General features: G+C 38.8%; 2 protein-coding genes across 3 annotated transcripts in view; one reads left to right on the forward strand and one right to left on the reverse strand.

Moving 5' to 3' along the window:
• Positions 1-16162, forward strand: part of Ccm3 (programmed cell death protein 10 Ccm3) — a 242381-nt gene that overhangs the window by 81797 nt on the left and 144422 nt on the right. The gene's annotated exons all lie outside the window — the stretch shown is intronic.
• Positions 1-16162, reverse strand: part of LOC145315415 (uncharacterized) — a 76384-nt gene that overhangs the window by 4706 nt on the left and 55516 nt on the right. The window contains exons 27-28 of the mRNA XM_080155398.1: positions 2218-2287; positions 192-288 (exon numbers count right to left, since the gene is read on the reverse strand). Coding sequence (XP_080011524.1) covers positions 192-288; positions 2218-2287 — 167 coding nt within the window. The remainder of the gene's footprint in view (positions 1-191; positions 289-2217; positions 2288-16162) is intronic.

The following is a 16162-nucleotide window of genomic DNA, read 5'->3' on the forward strand; positions in this document are numbered from 1 at the left end:
AAAATGAGCATGGTTCGACTTCCCTCCATCCACCATCCTCCTACAAGTGCCCCAAGAGACCTCTAGTTTAAACATTAAGACACAATTTATAAATTATATAAGATAAAAGTCTTTAGTTCAAAGTTTTGCTTAGTGTCACAATTATTAAAATATTATTTATGGAATTGTCCCTTTCTAAATAATATTATTACCTTGGTACAGGTTGAACAACTGGTTTCTGAGAATTAATATGAAGTGGAGGCGTAAACACAGGTGCACAGTTAGGTGTAGAGGAGCTAGACACAACACCTAAATATAAATATATTATAATAATATACAAGGGTGTAAACACGGTACTACGTCAAACCCTAGATACGTCAAACAGTAGATGCGACAAACGCTAGACAGACAAACAGTAGACAGACAAACCCTAGACACGACATACGCTAGATACGATACGACAAACGCTAGAATACGACAAACACTAGAATATGACAAACGCTAGATTTTTTCTAAATGGGACAAACAATAGATGCGACAAACGCTAGAATTAATCCTCATAAAAGAGTGAAAGGATGGTTGTTTGTCTATACCAAACGATCTTGCTAACCGCTGAACCGATCGGATTCTCCTTAACAGGGTAGCTTATCATAGATCCCGGTAAGGTTTAAACCTATTTTGGGGAAGGGTACTACCACCATCCCAAGATATTTCGTCCCTAGAAAATAATTATACCCCCCACCCTAAAAAATTATTTTTTAGAAAATACTAAAATAAAAAATGGGGTGGGGGGGAGTGGCTCGAAAGTTTTAGAAGAAAGTTTTCTTATTCGTTGGCTAACCAACTTTTGGTACTTCAATGAATTTTGATTGGTTGGTCTAATAAGTTCAAAGTGTTCAAACGTTTCAACCACTATTTTTACGCTATAGGGGATGTACATAGATTTTTCGGCCATTATCTTATCCCTTTAGATCCCTCCAATGATAGTAATAGGTATAAATTTAGTATTAATTAACAAAATACTTATGAATATTTTTTCAAGGTTTAAATTCTAGCGTATGTCGCTTCTAGTGTTTGTCGCACTTTAAAAATTCTACTGTTTGTCGCGAATTTGAAAATTCTACTGTTTGTCGTAGTCTAGTGTTTGACGCATCTATTGTTTGTCTGTCTAGCGTTTGACGTATCTACTGTTTGTCTGTCTAGCGTTTGTCGCATCTACTGTTTGACGTAGAACCGTAAACACAGGTGCACAGTAAGATGTAGAAGAGCCTAAATATGAATTTAAATATATTTAGCAACATATCTGTGCAGTGCATGAAACAATTTGTATCACAAAATAAACTTCAAATTCAAATACTTCTGTGAGTTTTTATTCAATATGTATGTATATTATAGTTATAAAAATGCTAGGGAACTAGAGTTACTATTCTAAAATTTTCCTCAAAATAAAAAAATTGAATTTTAATATAAAGCCCTGGTCATATAATAATCTTTTTCTCTTGGAAGATCCCCTTTATGCTTAGGTACCTACATACCTTGAAATTGTGAAGATTCCTGACTCTGTCTGCCCACACTGCTGGCACTAATTGGAGGTCTTTTAAGGTACCTACTTACATTGAAACTGTGAAGATTCTTGGCTCTGTCTGCCCACACTACTGGCACTACTAGGAGGTCTACCTAGGTACCCACTCACCTTGAAATTGTAAAGATTTGTAAAGATAAATTATGAAGATTCCTGACTCTGTCTGCCCACACTGCTGACACTACTTGGAGGTCTACCATGGTACCTAGGTGCCTACATACCTTGAAATTGTGAAGATTCTTGGCTCTGTCTGCCCACACTGCTGACACTACTTGGAGGTCTACCATGGTACCTAGGTGCCTACATACCTTGAAATTGTGAAGATTCTTGGCTCTGTCTGCCCACACTGCTGACACTACTTGGAGGTCTACCATGGTACCTAGGTGCCTACATACCTTGAAATTGTGAAGATTCTTGGCTCTGTCTGCCCACACTGCTGACACTACTTGGAGGTCTACCATGGTACCTAGGTGCCTACATACCTTGAAATTGTGAAGATTCCTGACTCTGTCTGCCCACACTGCTGGCACTACTTGGAGGTCTACCATGGTACCTAGGTACCTACTTACCTTGAAATTGTGAAGATTCTTGGCTCTGTCTGCCCACACTGCTGGCACTACTTGGAGGTCTACCATGGTACCTAGGTGCCTACATACCTTGAAATTGTGAAGATTCCTGACTCTGTCTGCCCACACTGCTGGCACTACTTGGAGGTCTTCCATGCTGCTGAGCAAATAAATACAAATTATTGAAGAAAGATACAGATGGTGCGTTATTTGCCAAATGTACCACTTTTCTGCACTACCTCTCCGATTTTGTTAATACTCTATATTTTGGTCCGTTGGGTCATTCAAGGATGCTGGATGGCCAAAAAAAAGTTTCAGAGTCCCTGGATGTCTAGATATCTAGCTATCTATGAAGGTAGGTAACAAAAATGTAAAAAACACCCATTTTTTCACAATTTTAAAAATTAATTTTTTCATCAATCTTACATCCAATCTATACATTTTATACACCAAAATGATCGTTTATTCATGTAAAAAGCGCACATAATGCTATTTTGGCCAAAACTCTAATTTTACAGGGTGTCCAACAAAAAGTGTATTTTGGATATCTAGCGTAATACCCAAAATACCTGTCCGAAAAAAATCATTTTTTTTGGCTTAAATCCTGTGCTTTATTTGTGTGCATATGTGGTATATAACGGTTCGGACCACCCGGGACTATAAGGTTGTCAAATTTCACTTTGGGACACCCTGTAAATGTGATTTTTGCGTCTGTAGAGCTAAAACTTGGTCCAAATTGGCTATTTTTTTCAAATTACTCTAATATGTGTCTTAGTATGTTTGGCCATAGTGTTTTCTGACCAGATCAATATTTTCATATTTTTTGGACACCCTGTATTTTCAAAAAAAGAGAAAATTTTTTTTTGTTTTTTTTTAAATTTTTTTCTATTTTTAAGTTACTTAAAACTGTCATATAGATACAGATTTTGACTAATAACAATAATATTTGCCTATTTTACAAATTTTTACACTTTTGAGACACCCTGTGCATGTTTTTGAAAAATGATGGTTTTTGCCCATTTTTGGGGGGAAGAAGTCGTTTTAGGGCCATAGACTATTTGTTCATTTTTGTAGAACTTTTCAAGACACATCATTAGTTATTTATGCAAAAACCGCAAAAACCGAACCATTTTGCGGTTATTCACCGCAAAAGGCAGAATTTTTTACGTTTTTTGCCGTTCTCGAGGTTCTAATGGGCATTTGTGGTAAGAAGACGTTGATTTATCAAGATAACTGTGAAATACTTTTATTTAGGCATTTTAATTTACTAAATTTCATGTGAAGTAAATTTTTTTGTATATCCAACCGATTTTTGTCAAAAAGAATTTCAAATGCACATGATTTATGTTTCTTTTATCACTTATGTTATTGCAATTATTTATGTTATATTCACTTCATTTTCTTGCTTTAACAATTGAAATCCATCTCGACGAAAAACGGTTAGCTGCACAAAAAATTTTACTTAATATGAAATTTAGTAAATTAAATTACCTAAATAAAAGTATTTAAGAAGGATCTTGATAAATCAACGTTTTCTTACCACAAATGCCCATTACAACCTCCGGAACGGCAAAAAACGTAAAAAATTCTGCCTTTTGCGGTGAATAACCGCAAAACGGTTCGGTTTTTGCGGTTTTTGCATAAATAACTAATGATGTGTCTTGAAAAGTTCTACAAAAATGAACAAATAGTCTATGGCCCTAAAACGACTCCTTCCCCCAAAAAATGGTCAAAAACCATCATTTTTCAAAAACATACACAGGGTGTCCCAAAAGTGTAAAAATTTGTAAAATAGGCAAATATTATTGTTATTAGTCAAAATCTGTATCTATATGACAGTTTTAAGTAACTTAAAAATAGAAAAAAAATTTAAAAAAAAACAAAAATTTTTTTCTCCCTTTTTTTGAAAATACAGGGTGTCCAAAAATATAAAAATATTGATCTGGTCAGAAAACACTATGGCCAAACATACTAAGACACATATTAGAGTAATTTGAAAAAAATAGCCAATTTGGACCAAGTTTTAGCTATACAGACGCAAAAATCACATTTACAGGGTGTCCCAAAGTGAAATTTGACAACCTTATAGTCCCGGGTGGTCCGAACCGTTATATACCACATATGCACACAGATAAAACACAGGATTTAAGCCAAAAAAAATGATTTTTTTCGGACAGGTATTTTGGGTATTATGCTAGATATCCAAAATACACTTTTTGTTGGACACCCTGTAAAGTTAGAGTTTTGGCCAAAATAGCATTATGTGCGCTTTTTACATGAATAAACGATCATTTTGGTGTATAAAATGTATAGATTGGATGTAAGATTGATGAAAAAATTAATTTTTAAAATTGTGAAAAAATGGGTGTTTTTTACATTTTTGTTACCTACCTTCATAGATAGCTAGATATCTAGACATCCAGGGACTCTGAAACTTTTTTTTGGCCATCCAGCATCCTTGAATGACCCAACGGACCAAAATATAGAGTATTAACAAAATCGGAGAGGTAGTGCAGAAAAGTGGTACATTTGGCAAATAATGCACCAGATATATATAATATTCTATTGGCTACCCTCCTAGCCTCTAGGAGAAATCAAGAAAAGTTGCCCAACAAGTTACCCCATTTTACCCCAAATTAGCTTAAAATCACCGAAGTATCAGTATTTATAATCCATTTCTATCTATATTACCAAGATCTTAAGCTTCAGACTGACAGACAAGCGGAGAGACGGACATCGTACTACTGTGTATTACAAATATAAAATAATATTAAAACACAAAGGAATTTAGCCAAACTAGTGTTTTGGCGCTGAAATTTTGCTGTATTAAAGTACAAGTAGAATTTTGAAGAAGCTGAAAAAAATCGATATATTCTGATATTTTTCTTTAGAAAACACATATATTAAGTAGCGAAGCTACTTTATAATTTCGAATGTCCGTCCGTCAGTCCGTAATTAATGAATTGGGGGAAACGTGATTTTCTCGGCTCCTATTCAAGATAGACAGCTGAAATTTTTAGGGAAGATTCCTATGACACATGCCCATCTAATCTATAAATTGTTTTGTACATCTGTCTATTATGTAGGGTGCTAGATCGATTCCTAGATTTTCTCAATTCCTATTCAAGATAGAGGGCTGAAATTTTCAGGGATTAATTGATTTTACATTCTACATATGTTCACCAAGTTTTTAATAAGATTTGTTTATTAATTGGGGTGCTAGATCGATTCCTAGATTTTTAGGTTTTCAATATTTTCTCGATTACTATTCAGGATTGATGGCTGAAATCATCAAGGACTTAATATACCCATATTTTACATAATTCCATAAAGTTTCATTAAGTTTTGTCCATTAATTGCGGTGCTAGATCGATTCCTAGATTTTTTAATTTTTCATGATTTTATCAAGTTTAATGTTTATTGTATGACACTGCTCCATGATAAAATATCTATTTATGTTTTATTAATTATGTTTTGTTTATTTCAGGATTGTTTCCTGGTGTTATGAAAATATTTATGTGCTGTTTTATTAATTGATTATTATGCTTGTTTAATAAATATTTATTCCTTTGTTATGATGTGTTATCATTACTGCATTAATTTTTTAAACTAAGCTTAGATGTCCTTTTCATATTGCAGATTATATCTTGTGAAGTAATTAGGGTTTAAAAGGTTAATTGCTTTTAAATATTTCTGTTATAATTCCAGATAAATAATGACTGATTAATATGGTTATAGGTGTTATGATTAGATTCCTAACAGGTACGGTTTTATGTCTCAATCAGTAGTAGCAGAGCTTACAAAAATTCAAAAATTCACCCACCTTAAAAACGGGGAATTTTAGTATTTAAAAGATCTACGGCACTCTGTGATGAGATAGAAAATCAAACCTGAACCTTAAAAACCAAGTTTGATCAGTTATCATATATCTGAACTATTTTTTTTAATATAATAGTGCTTATTAACAGAGATTCTTATCAAACCTAAGAAGGTGTCAAAAATGTTCATGAAGAATGTGCATTAGGAGCGCGGCCAGAGAAGACCTGTGAGGTTGTTACAGCAGAGGGTTTTGTGGGACATCCCCGTCCCCAACCACAACCATTCGAGGAGACCAACAACTCGAGCAACATCTGCTACACCAAAGCTCCAGAAGGAGCAGATGAATCACTTCAGCCAGGAGTTCTTCAATCTTTTTAATTTACTCGACAAGGAAGTATGCTAGTCGGAAGCTACTTCTGCTATTGCTTATCATCGCCGGCATCGAGCAGAACCCTGGACCTTGGACATCATCATCATCATCATCAGGCGCATCTCTCTTTTTGACTGTTGAGTCCAGAGAATACGGACACCTTGTTCCTCCATGAATTCCTTTTTTTGGCAAGTGCTTCAGCTTCTCCCCATGTTAATTCCAAATTAAAGAGGTCCTTTTCAGTGCTCCGCCTCCAGGTCATTTTTGGTTGTCCCTGTTTACGTTTACCAGTGGTGGGGTTCCATTTTAAGCACTTTTTTGGAAACCTATTTTGTTCCATTCTGAGCACATGTCCTAGCCACCTTAGTCTTTTATATTTCACTTCTGCTTCAATACTATTGCACTTGGTCTTAGCATACAGCTCAATGTTTGATATTTTGTTTGGCCAGAATATTTTGCAAATTCTTCTTAGGCAGCTATTGTGAAATGCATTAAGTTGATTTGTTTCAGTTTTCACAGTTCTCCAGCATTCAGCTCCATAAAGAAGAACTGATTTCACATTACTGTTGTAAAGTCTGATTTTTGTTTTTAGAGCAAGTTTCTTTGAATTCCAAACGTTGTGTAGACTGTTGAAAGCAACCCTAGCCTTATCAATCCTGGTCTTAATATCAGCTTTTGAGCCATTTTCGCTGCTGATAACACTCCCCAGATAGGTGAATTTGTTGCTTTGTTTCAATTGTTCACCATTTATTGTTATATTTTGATCAGGGTTTGTAGGTATATTCATAATTTCGGTCTTCTTGACATTAACAAAGAGCCCGACTTGTCCTGCATATTTGACTAGTCTATCTGTTTTAGCTTGTAGATGTTTGATTGTTTCTGAAATCAGTGCCAGGTCATCAGCAAAGTCCAGATCCTCTAGGTGTCCTAGTATGCCCAGCTGGAGACCCCGTTTTTTGTCCTCTGTGGTTTTCTTCATCACCCAGTCAATGACCAATATAAATAGAATAGGTGATAAAATGCATCCCTGTCTAACTCCAGTGCTTATTCTAAAGAAATCAGATGTCTTATTGTTTCCAACTGAAACACAGGCTTGGAAGTTGTCATAGAATTTAGTTATCATAATTATCATCTTTTCAGGTATACCATAACTTCTTAGTATTTTCCAGAGTGTTTGTCTGTGTATGGAGTCAAAGGCCTTAGAGAAATCAACAAAATTTAAATGGAGTGGCTTGTTAAATTCAACACATTGTTCAATAACCGTCCTAAGGGTGAAAATTTGGTCAACACAGCCCCTTCCAGCACGGAATCCAGCTTGTTCTTCTCTTAGTTTATTGTCAATTTTCTCATCAATTCTGTTTAAAATAATTTTACATAGGACCTTGCTTGGGATAGAAAGCAGCATAATCCCTCTCCAATTATCACAATTGTTCAAATCTCCCTTCTTAGGAAGTTTTATGATTATACCTTTAGACCAGTCCGTTGGTATCTTTTCTTGCCTCCAAATTTTATCAAAGAGATCAGTTAGAGTCCTAGCAGAAAGATCTATGTCTGCCTTAAGCATTTCGGCAGTTATTAAGTCAGGTCCAGGTGCTTTGTCATTCTTTAGACTATGTATAGCAGCTTTAACTTCTTGAATAGTTGGTGGTCGTGTGTCTATGTCTATTTCATGTCCTGGTTCTGGTTCAGCAGTAATTTCTGGTTCAGGTCTGTTCAACACTTCTTCAAAATGCGATTTCCACCTTTCAGCAACTTCTTTTTCTGTAGTGAGTAATTTACCATCTTTAGCCTTGATAGTCTCACCAATCTTTTTGTTACATTTTCCACTTAGTTGCCTGGTTATGTTGTATACTGTTTTCATGTTACCGAAGTCAGCTGCTCTTTGGGCCTTTTCAGCCAGATTGTCAATGTAATCTCTCTTGTCTTTCCTTGTGCACTTTTTGACCTCTTTATCTTTAGCAGTATATTCAGCTCTTAAATTGCTCATGTCATCCAAATGTTGAGCACTATGAATTTTATTTTTAAGCTTCTTTCTCTCTTCTATTTTGTTCCATGTTTCATCAGAGATCCAGTCCTTTTTCTCTGGTTTCTTGTGTCCTAGGATTTCCTTAGCAGTAGATTGAAAGTTTTCTTTAATTGAAGTCCATGTGATCTCAGTCTCGTCATTTAGGTCCTCTAAGACCTGAAATCTATTTCTGAGTTTTAAGACAAATTCATTCTTTATCACAGGGTCCTTTAATCTTGAAGAATCATATTGTCTACCACTCTCACTCTTTTTATCATGGCCAGTACGCTTCAGCTTTAATTTAATCTTACTGACAACTAGTTCATGGTCACTAAATATGTCGGCTCCTCTGTAACTCCTACAGTCTTGCATTGACCTGACCCATTTTCTATTGATCATAATGTGGTCAATCATGTTTCTTGTTTGTCCATCAGGCGTTGTCCAGGTATATTTGTGAATGTTTTTGTGTTGGAATAGTGTACCTCCTACAACCATATCATTATTTAAACAGAATTCAAGTAAAAGTTCTCCATTTTCATTTCTTGTACCTATACCAAAGTGTCCCATTGCGTTCTCCACTCCAGTCCTGTCAGTTCCTACTTTAGCATTCATATCTCCAAGAACTAGGCACATGTCATGTTTGGGTACTGAGTTTCTGATTGATTGCAGTTGATCATAAAACTCTTGTTTTACTTCTCCATCTTTGTCATTTGTTGGGGCGTAGCATTGGATAATAGTCAACTTGCAATGCCTTGATTGGAATCTAGCCTTAATTATTCTGTCTGATATAGGTTTCCAGTCTATTAGTGAATTGACATGTCGTTTTTGAATAATTATAGCAACACCATACATATGTTGGCTTTCATGACCAGAATAAAGTATTAGGTGGCCATCTTTGGTTGTAGTTTGTCCTTGTCCTGTCCATCTACATTCCGCAATTCCAAGTATTCCAATATTGTAACTTGTCATTTCTTTAACTACTTGGGCTGTTTTAGTTGACTCATACATTGTTCTAACATTCCAGGTTCCTATCTTACAGCTTTGCTTAGAACTTATTGGTCCTGTCATCAAGTTGATAGCTTCCTTTCGGATTTGACCATCATCTTTCATATTCTCAGTATACTGAGCATCAGTTCCAACAGTTCCAACAGTTTCATGTACACCTCTGGCTGTGTGAAAGCCATAAGTGTTTGAGGTTCTGTGGGTGTTTTCGCTAACTGTAGGGATTTTTACAGGTAGGATAGTTAGTCCTACGCAAACCTTCCATATCCCTGGAAGGAAGGGTGACTGGTAAGGGGAGGGACGTCAATATCCCCCAGTACTTCAAGAAGTACCTCCTGCCCTAGGACCTTGGACATGCCCACCTTGTACCAAGAACATCACAAGAGCTCACTATTCAGTTCAATGTACCTGCTGTTTATCCTGGCTTCACCTTAAATGTTCCCAACTTAAATCATTAAGAGCTAGGAAGGCTCTTAAGCAGTGGAAAGGCCCTTGCTGCACCCCCATCCCACCTCCACCTCCTTCTTCCACACCCTCACCACCATCCTCACCATCAACTACACCCCCCACACATCATCAACAACAACCCACCAGCAGTGAACAAGAACTGAATATATGCCAAGTCAACATCAACGGCATCAAGAGCAAGAATACAGAACTGATGCACCTCATGACAACAGAGAACATCCATGTTGCCATGGTGCAAGAGACCAAGCTGACAGATAAATCTAAAGACATCAAAACACCAGGTTATACTCTTATCAGGGAGGACAGACGGAAAGACAAGGGAGGCGGCCTTGCCTTCCTTGTGAAGGAAAACATCCCTTTCCACAGCAACACCATCCCCAACAGCATCAAGAACAACGATGATGTTGAATTCCAGAGTATCTCCATCATAGGGAAAAAGGACAACATCACCTTAAACAACATCTACATCCCTCCTGTCTCTAGCTGTCAGCATGGCTCCAATCTTCCACTCCAGGATATCCTCTCCCACACCTCTGGCAACAGCCTCACCATCACAGGCGGGGACTTCAATGCCCACCATGCCAACTGGTACTCCAAGGGGGAAGAAGATGCCCGGGGACGCAAATTGGCTGATGAAATCAACTACTCTGACATGGGTATTCTTAACGAAGACCAGGACACCAGAGTCACCAGCCAAAACAACAGCTCCCCTGACATCACACTGGCAACATCATCCATCCTGCCATACACATCCTGGAGAGTGACATCCAGTCTTAACTCAGACCATCTACCAATCATAATCAAGCTTAGAGCAGACATCTCCACCAACTCAAAGTCTGACGACAAAGTTTACATTAACTTTGCCAAAGCTGATTGGACTGGATTCACCAAGTTTACTGAGACTAAGTTTTCCAGACTCCCTAACCCCACATCATCTATAAAGGGGGAGAAAGCGTTCACTAAGATCATCAACAGGGCGGCCAGAAAGTTTATTCCCAAAGGTCGCATTGTTGATGTACAACACAACATCCCTTCCAGCACCGCAAACAAAATCAAGGAACGTGACGAGCTCCATGTGCGCCAGCCAAATAGTGATCGCTTTCACCAGCTCAACAGGGAAATCCAACAAGAGATCAATGAACACCGGAAAACACAATGGCGAGACCACCTTGATAATTGTGAAGCAGGATCTCAAAAGCTCTGGAAAACCATTAAAGGCATCAGCCAGCCGCAGAAAACACCTTCCAACACAGCTATTAAGTTCAATGGTAGGATAGTCTCAGCAAACGGGAAGATTGTAAACCTTCTCAATCGGCAGTACACCCCTGCAGCCTCTAAACTACCATCCAAAAAATTTCGCCGGACCATCAGGCAAATCAAGAAATTAAAGGCTGACAAAGTGTACAAATACACCCCTCAACAAGTCAAAGAGGCCATTAAAGCCTCTAAGAGCTCCAAGGCCATTGGACCTGACGGAATCTCTCCTGTCATGCTCAAACACCTTGGGGACAAGGGTGTAGAATATCTTGCCCAACTCTTTAACACCACCATCAACACTTCCATCATACCATCCATCTGGAAGACAGGCAAGATCATCCCGCTACTCAAGCCGGGTAAACCGATTGATGAAGGCAAATCCTATCGGCCAATCTCCCTCCTGTCTCCAGCTGCAAAGATCTTAGAAAAGCTCATCCTTCCTGAGCTCTCAGCAGCTGTAGACCTGCAAGATCATCAACATGGCTTCAGAAAGCACAGATCAACAGTGACAGCTTTACAGGAAGTAAACCATCACATTGCCAGCAACCTGAACAGACGGAAACCCTGTCACCGGACCATCCTGGTTGCAATCGACCTGTCCCGTGCCTTCGACACTGTTGATCATGAGTTGCTCCTGAATGATATCTTGCACCTCGAGCTGTCTGGCACCCTGATCAGATTCCTCTGCAGTTATCTACGCGGCAGACAACAATATACTGTCTTCCGTAACTGTAGAAGTAAATTCAGGGCTGTCAGACAAGGAGTACCTCAAGGAGGTGTACTTTCTCCCCTCCTTTTCAATCTTTACATGAGCACCCTGCCTACACCACCAGGCAACATCAAGCTCATTTCCTATGCAGACGACTGCCAGGTACTCAACTCGGGGCCCCTCATTGACCCAACCTGCCATGAAATAAACCCCTACCTGGACCAACTTGCCACCTGGTTCAAGGGCCGCAGTCTTGAAATCTCCCCGGAGAAATCAACGGCCACAGTCTTCACCACTTTCAGCAATGAAATGAGTGTCACCCTCCCTATCACCATCCAAGGGAAAGACGTGCCGACTGTCAAGCACCCAACCATCCTTGGAGTCACCTTCGACCCGATGCACAACTTCGGGCAGCACGCCATCAAAACCAAGAAGAAGGTACAGCAGCGCACTAACGTGCTAAAATGCTTGGCAGGGACTGACTGGGGTAAGTCAAAGGAGATTATTGTAAATACTTACAAGGCCATAGGTAGATCAGTTCTGAACTACGGATCACCGGTCTGGACGCCATCTCTGAGTAAGACGAACTGGGATGAGCTGCAAAGAGCACAGAACAGTGCTCTGAGAGTAGCAACTGGTTGTATTAAAATGTCACAGGTCAGTCATCTTCACCAGGAAACCAACATCCTCCCTGTGAAAGAACACAATGACATGCTAACGAACCAGTTCCTTCTCTCCATGCACCGCCCAGTTCACCCTAATCACCACCTTCTACATGAACCAATCATGCCTAGAGACAAGAGAAAGACCATCATCAACAATGTACCTCTTGTCAAACCCTATCTCAGAGATGGTGAACCGGTTGAACGCAACTACAAGAAACGGCTAAAGAAGATTCATGATGACGCTCACAGAGACTGTAGAAATAAATATCCTGCAAACAAAGTTTTAAACTCTCGACCCCCTGTAATTAATGTCCAGGAAGAAAAAGGCCTTACACGTATGACGCGGTGCACACTTGCCCAACTAAGATCAGGATATAGTTCTTTTCTACGGTCTACAACAAGCAGATTTGACACAGCACAGAGCATACGATGCCCAGATTGTAAATTAAATGACCACACAACTGAGCATCTTTTTAACTGTACAGCTAAGAACACTACACTCACCCCCTCTGACCTCTGGACGCAGCCCAAAAAGTGCGCAGAATTCCTTGGCATATGAAGTGACAACATCTGACCTCCAGATGGCTAACAACAACAACAACCTGTGAAGAAGTTTGTTCCAGACAATTTTTCTCGTAATTAATAAAACTCTATAACCTTGTGTTGATTATTTTATTGAATAATAATAATAAAAATCAAAAAGGTGTAACCAAAACATTTGATAGGGTAATATTAATAGCCACATTTAAAAAAGGTGGTGCATCAATAAGTAGCGCTAACCACTGTAATGAGTGGTGATATGGTAAGAATTGTATAAGCAATTAATCTAGCCGTTTAAGGTGTCAGTAACCCTAATAAGTTGACATCATGAATGATAATTCTACCTGTAAGATTGGAGCTGATGCTCCAGATTTAAACAAGTTCGATTCTTACGAAGATTTCAAGAACAATGTGCTTTTAAGGGCTGGGATATGCGATTATAAAAAGGAGCGAATGGGAGCTATGTTGGCATATGCGTTACCTAACAAGTCTATAGAGTTCGGCGACTACATACAGAAAGATTTCTTTAACGTACACCCAGCTGAGCAGCTTGTAAATGATGCTCAAGGGGTAGACAAAGTACTCGCCTTTCTAGACACGCATATAGGAAAAGAGGCTAGAATTACTGAATTGGAAGCTTTTGAAAAGATATGGAATTATAGAAGGACGGCAGATCAAAGCATTTTAGAATATCTTAAAGAGCATGAGAGACACTACAATAAATGTAAGCAACTAGGTATTACATTCACGGACACTTGTAGCTCCTTTATAGTAATGTTAGGGGCGAAGCTTAATAACACACAAGCGGAACTAGTGAAAGGCGTAATCGATTTGGAAAAAGAGGGAGGAAAGACGTACGTCGCTGTCAAACGCAAATTAAAAGATATGCTATCGGATTCGTTAGGCAACATTGTCTCTTCTGACGCAAATACAACTAGCGCCGAAGCCTTTGTTGCCGAGCATCAGGAAGCGTATGCGAATTGGCAGAAAAATAACTCATTTAAAAAGAGTTATACAAACAATTATAATAATAATAATAATAGGAAGTCGTCGTCTTATTCTTCGAATAGCGCTCGTTCTGTTCCAAATAAGGGAGCAAACAGGGATGCCAACCCTATGAATCCGATCGATCCCATAACAGAAAAGCCTGTAAATGTAAAACCTGCGGCTCATTTAGACATTTCAATAGAGAATGCCCGTATAATAAGAATAGTAATAACAACAATACAGGCAACTCTAACCGTAAAAGGGGAAAAGTCTTTGTAGTGCAAACACAAAACTCCGACGAAGAAGAAGCTTTGATGTCCCAATTTGAGAGAGTTGCAAGCGCACAAGAAGAAGAACAAGAGAAAGAAAGTAAAGAGGAGGACCAAGTTGAAAAAGTTTTCTTCACAACGAACAAGGAAGAGCTAAGTAAGTTCACAGCGGAGTCAATAAACTGTGCTGCTTTGGATTCTTGCTGTACTTCAAGTGTGGCTGGACAAAAATGGATGGACATTTTCCTGTCATCTGTTCCCAGTGAGCTGAAAAGTTTGGTTCAAGGACCATACAAGAGTAAGAAAACATTCCAGTTTGGCAATCAAGGCGTGCTTCCAACCAAAGAGGCCTATACAATCCCAATTATAGTGGCAGGTAAACAACATTCAATTGAGGTGGATATAATAGAATCGGATATTCCACTACTAATGTCCAAAGCACATATGAAACAACTAGGAATAACACTTAACATGGCAGATGACACAGCTTCAATTAATGGCAAATTGATAAGAGTTGATACCACCAGTGCTGGACACTTTATTCTCAACTTGTTTGGTGACAATGAAAGACATGACAACAAGCTCATGCAAGAGATCTGTGCGGTAAATATGCTGGAAGAGAGTGAAGAGAACCAGATGAAGCTACTACACAAGCTCCATCGTCAATTTGGGCACAGGCCTAAACGAGTTTTCATAGAATTGATCAAGTCAGCAGATCAATGGGATCCCAAGTTTAACAAGATGATTGATCAAATCATAGATGGCTGCATTTTGCGTCGTCGTAATCCTGACAAACCAGCAGTTTCATTGCCCATGGCCAAAGATTTCAATCATATCCTAACTATGGATCTTAAGAAATGGGATGACAAACATTATATTCTCTACTTTGTTGACATGTTTACTAGATACACAGTGGGTACAGTAATAACAGACAAGAAACCTGAGACAATAGTTGCCAAATTGTTCAATGAATGGATCAGATACTTTACTGCTCCGGATATCATCTTGACTGATAATGGTGGAGAGTTCATTAATGAAGCTATGAAAGAAACCTGTGGGGTTCTCAATATCTACCATGCCACCACGGCAGCTTATGCCCCTTGGCAAAATGGCCACTGTGAGAAAGGCCATTATCTGAATGATTGTGTGACTACATGTATAAAGAGAGATCACCCAACAATGTCTTTGGAACAAGCAGTGGCTTGGTCATGTGCGGTGAAGAATTCATTGACAAATGTATATGGATACTCGTCATTTGAACTTACCTTTGGCAGAGCACCAAGACTACCAAATATCATGACGGATCCCATCCCTGCTTCTCAGATCGAGCCAAGAAGTATCCAGTTGAAAAAGAACATGGAGACAATATACAGTACAAGAGAGGCGTTTGCGAAGGCTGAGAAGTGTGAGAAGCTCAAGTTAGCGTTGAACAGAAAGATGAGAGCGGTGAACCGGGACTACAGCCCTGGAGAGCTTGTATACTACAAGAGAGAGAAAGATGATAAGTGGCTGGGTCCTGCAAAGGTGATTTTTCAGGATAGCAAAGTGATTGGCATACATACAAGCTCAGGCTATGTTAGGGTCAGTGCTAACAGGATATGGCCTGCAGGTCAAACCTTGTCAGAGAGGCTAAGAGAAGAAGAAGCGCAGCTTGATGACTTAAAGAAAGGGAAACCCGTCAACAGTGATAGTCCAAGCAAAAGTGAATCACGGAAACCAGTAAAGATGGAGATAGATACAGAAGATGACGAAGAATTTCAGGAAGCCCAAGAAGAAGTGGAGCTAGAGAATCCAGATCAGATTGACATGCATCAACAAGAGGATGATGGTGTTAATGATGATACGACTGAAGACATACCAGAAGCAAATACTGACAAGAATGTGTCAGCTGAGAAAGTCGTGAGTCCTGAAAAGTATGCGAAAAATCAGCGCATAGAGTTCAAG

The sequence above is a fragment of the Acartia tonsa genome, chromosome 1, assembly GCF_053477335.1.
Source record: "Acartia tonsa isolate MP-2025a chromosome 1, ASM5347733v1, whole genome shotgun sequence".
Taxonomy (NCBI): domain Eukaryota; kingdom Metazoa; phylum Arthropoda; class Copepoda; order Calanoida; family Acartiidae; genus Acartia; species Acartia tonsa.